This window comes from Tachysurus fulvidraco, chromosome 23, assembly GCF_022655615.1.
Source record: "Tachysurus fulvidraco isolate hzauxx_2018 chromosome 23, HZAU_PFXX_2.0, whole genome shotgun sequence".
Lineage (NCBI taxonomy): Eukaryota > Metazoa > Chordata > Actinopteri > Siluriformes > Bagridae > Tachysurus > Tachysurus fulvidraco.
Window position 1 is genome coordinate 16,357,774 of NC_062540.1, and position 9,487 is coordinate 16,367,260.

The following is a 9,487-nucleotide window of genomic DNA, read 5'->3' on the forward strand; positions in this document are numbered from 1 at the left end:
TTTAACTTTCATAAACATAAATCAGAAATAAATGCAGACATTTCTCAAAGTATTTAGAAATATATATTTCTTCACAGTTTTTATTTTAACCATAAACCACTAGATGATTTTAACCATTATTGAAAAAACATAAATATGTACATATGCATCTTCTATCAAACAATAAGAAAATACAAATGTTCAATTTATTTTATTTGATAATTCAAAAGTAGAAGAATTATATTGAATATAGTAGAAGAATTATAAGAATATATATTGAACATATGTATGGCTTGTTTGATATAATTAATTGTAATGGAATTAATACATTCTCGATCATGTTATATATATAGACTAAGTAATTATGCGATTTCAAAAGTCACACATTAACAAGGCCACAACTAACCATCACGCAAGGGCCGAATGCCAAACCGCTCCCGTCTGGACCCAAAGTGTGCACTACTAAGGATTTAAACCAACCGTTTCCTCACCTGCCTAGTGGACCTACATAGTGCACGAGACGCGGTTTAGAACGCAGCCTAAATATTCCGCTGCCTTTTCCCGCACGCGCCCGCCCTACCACTTTCAGCGTCCCAGCTCGAAACACATACCGCGGTTATCAAAGCGAACAAGATCATAATAATGACACATCTTTCGAGTTTTAACGCTTTTAAAAACTCTTTACATAGCTGCCAAAATATTCCAACTGGAAGTATGTAAGTCGATCAAAGTTTACTAGTTGACTAGTTTCTCATCAGTAGTCTGCAACCCGCTGTCACAGTTACAGATCATTCTAATAAAGTATTCACCAGATCAGACAGAGCACAAACACCTCTAATCATATCCTGCCTTTTCCACCAACCGACCATGCTTGTCAGTAATGTTCGTTAATTAGCTAACCAGCTTTGCTAACATGCTAGCTGTGTTATTTTCACAAACCTACCCACATTCTGACAAATCCCGCCCTCTTCGTTCGGATTGGCTTACGATTTTATAAAAACATTGTGATTGGATAACTCGTTGCCAGGCTCGGGCTTGATCGTGATTACGTAGCCAATCACAGCGTTTAAGGTGGTTCTTGTCGCAATACGGGTGTCTTTGCGCTAATACTTCGGTCGCAGCTAACTTAGCTACAAGTTGACAACACAACAGAGGTCTCGCAAAGTTATTTGTAATCATTGGTATGTGTTTTAGAAACGTACGAGCTGTGAGTTCGTGCTTGTTTAGCTACATTTGGAGGTAACTGTTGCGTCTGACAGTAGCAGAAATGTTTACAAACTTACCTCACCTAAGCGCCCCTCTCTCTCTCTCTCTCTCTTCACTCTGTTCTGCTTTGGAATCTGACAGGCCCCTCCCCTCTCCGAGTATCGCGAGATTATGACGTCACAAGGCATCATGTCGATCACATTTTATTTGAAAGTGTGAAATTGAATTTTCTGCAGTATACAATTCAATGCTTTAAAAATGTTGCTCACTCACCCAAGGTCACTGAGCAATGTCAATGTAAAAAAGAAAGTACTAGCACATGGCTTTGAACTGGAAAAACTTTCACCCAGATGTTATAAGCTCGTACCACATCGTCTCTGGATTGTATTAAAAAAAAACGATTTTCAATTCAATTCAATTTGAATTCATTTCTATTGTACTTTTTGCTTTTGACGTCGTCTCGATGCAGCTTTACAGAACGTAAACACGGAACAAAGGGTTGTTATAAAGAATAATATAAAGATTAATATAATAATAAAAAATTCAAGATTAATGTTAGATGTATTAAAATGTGTTAGTATTTATCCCCGACGAGCAAGTCTGAGGTGACTCGGGTGACTGTGGCGAGGAAAAACTCCCATGAATCGTCAAGGGGAATCTCATCCTCATATGGGTGACAATTGAGGGTACGATCCATTTAATGATGTGACAGCTCAGTGGTTAACGTGTTGGATTTACTGCTGATTGGAAGGTCATGAGTTTGAATACCACCCAGGTCCACCAAGCTTCCACTGTTGGGCCCCTGAACAAGGCCCTTAACCCTCAATTGCTCAGATGTATAAAGAGGAGATAACGTAAGTCGCTCTGGATATAAGGGCATCTTCTAAATGCCTTAAAATGAAATTCATTCTTCTTGGGTCGCACACTTCATCCTGATTACGGTCATGATGAATTCAGCATTTAACAGATTTCCAAGGTGGTCTTTCCATACAAATAAAACAGTACACCACAGTGATGCATGAAAGAACCAGTGATGAAGGTTTAGATGTTAAACCGAAATAAGCCAAAGACAGAACCCTTTGGGACACCTAGGGTTAACACTGATAGAGTTAAAAACGATGTCTGTTAAAAACAGATTTTATGTTGCATGGATTTCAGTGTCTGGGACCATGTGCACCACAACGCCTGGTTTTTTTTTTGGTTTAAAAAAATTTATCTTTTTTCTCCCTCTTTTTAACTCTAATGTAGTGTGTAATGTGACCTCACAGCTCTGAGTTTCAATCCTAAACTTGGATTACTGTCTTGATGGAGATCAATATGTTCTCTCCATGTTCTGCCAGGCTTTGTTTCTGCAAAATTTGCCTCTTGGTGAATGATTGTGTGTAGGATGCCATACTAGGATCCCATCCTAGGTGTAATCACACCTGAAGACCAGTGTTTCCTCTAGAGGCTCTACATCTACTGCGACACTGACAAGGAAAAACTGGTTACTGAAGCAGCACAAAGAAGGACAGTTTCCTTATAAGACATAAAAGTCCTTACTATGCATATGTTCCTGTAACCGAGCGGTCAGAGATTAGAAACTGTTGAGAGAAAAGGAACATTAACCAGAGAAGATTAAAACTGTGTAATTACGGAAATCAAGTGTTTTTGAAGGAAACCAGACCAGAAGCTAATGAAACTGTTCCTGTTCAGCGTGTATAATCAGAGACATACTTTAATAATAGATGCGACTGTTGGATCAAGTGAGCGAGTAGAGATGCTGTTGACATGCCGGGTCAGAGGTTAAAGCTACTGAATGATGTAAAAGACGTTAATGCAGGTGGGGTACAGGAAGAAAGCTCAAATATACACTACAGACGAGTCATTTACTTTTGGTGAAATTAAAAAAAGTCAATGCAATGAGACTTGGCACTGTTTCTGGTTAGTTTATTGTCTTTTGTGTATTGTATTTTTTTTACTTTTTATATTGTCTGGTAACTTTTTGTCTGCACTGTCTTTTGTCCTGCACTGTTTGCACCAGGTTGCACAGTTGCACTTTATGTGGCTAAGACTACTTACAAGTCCTTAGCCCTGTCTTTGTTTTATGTAGTACCATGAGAAACGTCTCATTTCACTATATACTGCAACAGATATATATGGTTGAAATGACAATAAAAGCTTCTCGACTTGACTTAACTTGACGGAAGCTCAGATTTGTTACCCACCTTGTTAGAGCTTAGTTTAGCTCTGCAAATCATCACTCTGCAGCCTTCCTTATTCATTTACTAAAACACCAGTTCTGACTGTAGCTCACATTACTGAAGTCTTTATTTTGTCACATTACAGCACAGTGAAATTCTTTATTCACATATCCAGACTTTGGAGGTTGGGGTCAGCAATGAACAGCACCCCTGGAGCAGAGAGAGTTAAGGCCCTTGCTCAAGGGCCCCAACAGTGACAGCTAAGGCTTGAACCCTAATCAACAACCCAGAGCCTTAAACACTTGAACCACTACTGCTATATACACACAGGTTTATATTAAAGGGCTTGTTCTAAAACATTAGCATAGAGCAGAACACGAGCCGAACATCGCAGGTGCTCCATCTGATTTTCATCTAAAATTACACAGGAAAAAAAAAGTCAACTTTTATGCTATTTTTTTAAGGTCTCCGGTGTCTGTACTTTGTAACAGTTTGAAGTAAATCTATACTTTTATTTCCCAACACGGGGAAAAGAAGAGAGGACGATGCACTTTAAAGTTTCTCAAAAATGTATATTTTTTTTACTAATAACATGAGTGATATGTGCCAACTTTCCCATGCCTGTAAAAGAAAGTAGGATAGTTTTTTTTTTAAATGCACAAATGAATTTTGTGGACATGAATAAAACACATCAGGATGTGCAGAGTTGCAGAATGAAACGAAAGAAAGTGCCACGGAACTCAGAGTGGTTTCTGGTTTTGAGGTTGTGGGGTTTTTTCTGCATAGTTCGGATAAGAAAATAATAGAGCAACTTAAATACATTATTGTTACACAATTAGCCTTTCAATTTTCTGAACTGAAATTAGTATTTTATTTGTTTAGCTCATTCCTTTTGCTAAGAAACTGCCATCCTTATTTTGTGTCATGGATAAAAGGTCCACGTTATCGAGCGTTCTCTCTCCGTGACTGTAAAACGTTCTGTAAATGTTTTCTCACTGAAGAACAGAAACATTTATTTGTTTCGAAAATATCAAGCTTTGTTCAGGTCCTTATGGAGGTGTGGAGAACATCGGATGTTAATGGAGAGAAAAGGTCTTTATTCAACCGTAGGGCGGTTTCCTTCCTGGGCAATATGTTGTGGCCATTTTAAAAGGACGTCCTGTATTTTGTACATCAGCTTAAGCACAATACAAATGATGGGGAAATAAACAAGAATGAATTCTTATTGAACAATAGTCTTATGAAAAAAATTATACTTTGTGTACAGGTGTACAAGCACGTGTTACAAGAGGAAAGCCCATTTTAATTTACATGGGGAAAAACATCCAGACAGAGCCTATTGTTTTGGCTCTGACAGGATAAGATTTATGCTGTGAAGTTTTACAGTAAAATTGAGTCGAATTAACATCGATGCTGTAAATCATGACCTTTCCCATTTACACCATGTTGGGGGTAATGCTTAAAATGAAACATCTAGTTAATTATATGATATGTACAGAAAAGGAAAGATACAGAATAGTCAAGTTAGAGATAAAGACTTTTTTTTTTCATTTTTTATTAACCTATTCTATGACATATACTGTGTGGTTCATCCTATATCGCCCTCTTCTGGCCAACAGCTGCTCTTACCCCATACTGATTTTACCCCATATACTTTAAAATGAAACACACACACACCAGGAATGAACCGAACTGCTATTTTATATGATGCAGAATGGATTTTACTTGTATTCCACAAGGAAAGTGTGTAAAGTGGTTGGCTGCACACAATACAGACATAAACATCACACTGGCTAATTTTCTAATTAGATTATCGCTGTACAAACATAAATTACAGAAGAAACACAGAGAAGGGGGTTTTGTTTCTCAGAAAAGATCAGCAACTAAACTGAATATGAGCTTATTAAATTCAGAACTGCAAAAAAGTGTGCTAGTGTGAAATCTATTTAGACTCCAATAGGAAGCATTCAGAAACTCTTATCCAGTATATGATTTGTTCCCTCAAAGTAAAAACTATGCAAATATACCCAGAAAGGTAAGACGGTGGTCCTTATTACACCATGAAGTTTAAAAGTACACTGCATGCTCTATGGGGTTCTCATTAAAGGGAGAAAAAAAAACACAGTCTTGAGAGAAGCACCAGATTTTGTAGCCTGTAAATTATACTTTTTTTTTTAAATCTGATAGTACATATTTAATTGAAAGGTCTAATAACATACTATTTGGCTTCTCAAAGAATCTTCAGTTACAAATATATTTTACGATCTCGACTAAAATGGTATCGTCCACACGACGAGGCGATTATTCGTTTTAAATTAAAATTATACAATCAAAGGCCAAAGTAAGTGTCATGGTAAAAATAATTTTACAATATATTAGCAATTTTTATACTTTATCCTATTACCCATTTTTTTCCTTCTTTGCATTGAAAGATTTTTGATAAGTTTTGCCTGAAGTAACAATAGCTTAAACATTTGTGCACAGTACTCCTGATATTATTTAACATGATAAGAAATTAATTAGAAGGAATAAAAAAAAAATGCGGGTAACTAAATCTTTAATGCAAACATCAGCCATTTTAATAGGAACACCTTAATGATCATTTATGCAATTAGCATCCGAGCACCAGACTACCGTCCCGTCCCCCCGTAATAAAGTTGCCTTAAGTCACCTAAATACTTAACATGCTGTGCATCGTCACATCGTCTGTCTTGTCTTGTACAGTCCAAGCTAAATGTATAGTATTGTGTTATTAACTTCTCTATGCTTGTGAGTCACAAACAGCTGGAACAAATTCCCTGTGTGTCAACACACTTGGCCAATAAACCTGATTCTGATTCTGATTCTGAATCTGATTCCGTTTTCTTCCTGTTATCTCAAACAAGTCTGGCTGTACTATTCATGGCCTCAAGGTGTTTTAACCAAAGACATGCTTAGTAGTTGTTGTTTTTTTTGTAAACATTAGAGTGCCTGAAATTCCTACTATATCAACAGTTTCTTTAATTCTCAAACCAACCTGTCTGAAAACAACAATATGCCACTTTTAAAGTCACCGAGATCACATTTATCTCTATCATGATACAGAATCTCTTGTCGTCTACCTGCAAGATGTGTGTTGTGCTGCTGCCATGTGATTGGCTGATAATGATCAGATCTATGGGTGTTCCTATTAAAGAGACTGCTGGAAGTATATTAATATACAGATTTGTGTGCCTTTAATGATTATACATAACTACATAACTAATTGCTCTGCAGTGCATTACAGAGAGTCTGTTCTCCCTCTCCCTCTTTGTCTTGTTTATGCCCAATGTTTCTGAGGAGTACATACTGTTTAACAGACTCAGGCAGTGGAAGCTGCTTCACAGCTGTGGGGAGATACTGCACTCCAAGGCTGTTACGTACAGCGCAGCGAGCGAGATCCCTCAGCAACGCCGGCTGAGCCATCATGCCGGAGAGGCGTGCCAGAAGCTCTGGATGTTTACTAAGCTCGTTAGGCATGGAACCATCGGCCCGACGCACCTCCAACCTCCCTGCAGCACTGCACAACAGCTCCAGACACTCTTCCTCCTGCTCAGAGCCCAAGCCACGTGCCAACAAAGCCACCAAACGTGAAATGGGTGTCTGGCCCTTCAGGTTTGTCACGTGAACTTGGCCGCCATAGTCCAGCAACACACGCACACTCTCCAGGTTTCCTTTCATGGCAGCCCAGCTGAGTGGCGTGTCGTTGTTGTAATCCCGTGCGTTAGGATGGGCACCGCTCTCCAGCAGCGCACGGACACACTCTGGGTTATCTTTGAAGGCAGCCCAATGTAGTGGAGTGTCTTTGTTGCCATCCAGAGCATTAGGCTGAGCTCCGTATTCCAGCAGTAGCTCCACGCAACCCTCATCCTTCTCTGCTGCGTAATGCAGTGCTGTGCGATTGTAGCCATCTAAAGCGTTTACCTGTATGCATGATACAGCATGAGGAAATAGTCTTGAACAGACAAATAAAGTCAGAATCTCATCTTATTCTGTGAAGAAATAAATCATGGTAAAAAAATCTACAGCTCTAAGTTTATTTATTCCCTAAAGTGCTGCGATTCATTTGACTCAACTGTCATACCTCTGCACCTTTCTCCAGTAAAAGCTCCACACAGTCTGTGTCAGCCACCATGCAGGCGCAGTGCAGGGGCTTCAGAGTGCCATGCATCCTGTTCACATCGGCTCCCTGCAACGACAAGTTATGAGAAACCTCCAAATAAAATGAACGCACTAGTAGTTCATGTGTACCTTTATGAAAGTTACCTTGCGTATAAGATCCTCCACATTATCGTGTGGAAATGAGCGAATGGCAGCGATCGTTCGGATAAGCCTTTCCGAAAGGGAGTATTTACTCTGAATACTCTGCATGATGTACCACATAGTCGAGCTCATGTGGGTCAAAAGGACATCGCACCCAGGCCGGGTGATGCCTTACGTCTTGATCAAGCTTAAAAAAAAACAAACAAACAAAAAAAAACTGTATTCATTCATTAATTAATCACTAAATGACATGAGATGAAACAAGATCAAATGAGATGACGAGCAAGCAGCATAGACTCCTAACATTAATATTACCAGACATCTGTCAATTTTACAGCATCAATACCTGGAAGAATTATTCAGAAATCACACACGTTCGTGACTAATTCATAACTTTGATCACTATTTATTATTCTTTCGTTTGGAGTGTGTGCAGCAAAACAACAATAATGATCCTTTCATGTACTATTCAAATATAGAAATGGAGAAATTATTAAAATGAAGGAGCTTCTAAAATGTTCCAAATGTCACACAAGTACATCCTTTTAAGTGGAAACAGAAACATTTGAGAAATAATAATAATAATAATAATAATAATAATAATAATAATAATAATAAAACGATTAACACTACTGAAATTCTGGAAAGTAATAAAAAGTTATTTATATCTAGTATGTTGACAAATGATGCTCCATTGGAATAAACCGATTCGATGAAGATCCAGATTCTCGCTGTGTTTATGCATTATATATATACACACATTTCCCCTGAAGAGTTAACAACACTGGAATTGTCATTTTTGTGTATTTTGATGAGGCTAAACTACGGAAAACGAAAGAATTAGCAAACGCTTGAGGAGGCGCTTAGCTTCAGAGCAAAACAACAGCTTGTTGAACAGAATTACAGCTAATCTCTCTCTTTTACACACACACAGAGAGATAAAACAGACTTGCTCTTTTTATAGTTATTACTTCCATAACTATAAACATAACTAAAAACTATTAACGAGTCAAAAGCTAAACGAATACAGAGCCGTTAAGCTACATGACTGCTAGTTAGCTAAGCTAGCTAGCTGTACATCTGTTTACATTCTTAGCCAGTTGCTATTAGCAACTTTCCACGATACACAATTTGTTAATTGGATCACTGTTAAGATAACTAACACCCCTAAATAATAAATTACCTGAACGTGATGTCTGACAAAACACCGATTCAGCTGCTTGGATGTTGGTTTTATAGCTTGGTTTGTTTTTGCTAGCTAGCCTTCGTGGCTAACCGGCTAATGCATGAAAACAGCTTTAAACTATTTTTTTATGCTGTCTTTCGGTCATTCGGTCAAATTCAAACGTAATCAAAACTCAAACTGATAACAATCCTATTAAGATATGAAACGTATGAAGAAATAAAGTGGTTCATGGATACATGTCTGTGACAGGTGTTAGCTTGTCAACATGACTGATCTGATCTGAGCCACTTGTTTTCCCCTTTTATGGAGCACAAGTGACACAAATACATTATGATCTTTGATTTGAGACAAAAGCTTTTATCTACATTTCTCTGATAAAGGCGTATGAAATATAAAAACAAACAAACTCACTGATCAGCGATACCTTTCGAGATTTACAGGTTTATCAGTCCAAAGCAGCAGCCTTTCGTAATGAACATAAACACAGAAAGGGAGACTTTCTTTCTCGCTCTCGTGGGCGCGCACACACGCACGCGCGCCTTTAGAGATCAACACTCCAAACTACACAACACACAATAGTTAAAGACATACATCACACTGTGATAAAACTGGTCAACCAACTGTGGCTAGATAATTTTACCCCACCCCTTTC

At 38.1% G+C, this 9,487-nt stretch overlaps 2 protein-coding genes across 8 annotated transcripts in view; both read right to left on the reverse strand.

Annotated features, from left to right (window-relative positions):
* atf7a (activating transcription factor 7a) overlaps positions 1-1,403 on the reverse strand; it is a 28,596-nt gene extending 27,193 nt beyond the window's left edge. For 3 of the 5 annotated variants that reach the window (XM_027170509.2, XM_027170507.2, XM_027170505.2), the window contains exon 1: positions 1,263-1,403. In XM_027170509.2, the coding sequence (XP_027026310.2) occupies positions 1,263-1,376 (114 nt within the window). In that variant the 5' untranslated portion in view covers positions 1,377-1,403. The remainder of the gene's footprint in view (positions 1-1,262) is intronic. The other 2 variants (XM_027170510.2, XM_027170508.2) reach the window with 2 other exon arrangements.
* A 3,648-nt stretch (positions 1,404-5,051) lies between these two features.
* On the reverse strand, positions 5,052-9,415 carry asb8 (ankyrin repeat and SOCS box containing 8). 3 transcript variants are annotated; one of them, XM_027170685.2, is made up of 4 exons: positions 9,260-9,415; positions 7,653-7,836; positions 7,471-7,575; positions 5,052-7,310 (listed from the first exon to the last, which is right to left on the reverse strand). In XM_027170685.2, the coding sequence occupies exons 2-4, from the start codon at positions 7,779-7,781 to the stop codon at positions 6,609-6,611; spliced, it is 936 nt and encodes a 311-aa protein (XP_027026486.1). In that variant the 5' UTR covers positions 7,782-7,836; positions 9,260-9,415; the 3' UTR covers positions 5,052-6,608. The 3 variants fall into 3 exon arrangements, with proteins under 3 accessions (XP_027026486.1, XP_027026485.1, XP_027026488.1); XM_027170684.2 differs by having other exon boundaries at positions 9,247-9,404; XM_027170687.2 differs by lacking the exon at positions 9,260-9,415 and adding an exon at positions 8,833-9,198.
* Between the last annotated feature and the right edge of the window lie 72 nt (positions 9,416-9,487).

Bases quoted from the DNA above. Each gene is read 5' to 3' on its own strand.
- asb8 (XM_027170685.2), bottom strand. From the start codon at position 7,781: ATGAGCTCGACTATGTGGTACATCATGCAGAGTATTCAGAGTAAATAC. The intron at 7,576-7,652 runs GTAACTTTCATA...TTGTCGTTGCAG, and splicing joins TGGAGGATCTTATACGCAAG to GGAGCCGATGTGAACAGGAT. The intron at 7,311-7,470 runs GTATGACAGTTG...TCATGCATACAG, and splicing joins TACTGGAGAAAGGTGCAGAG to GTAAACGCTTTAGATGGCTA.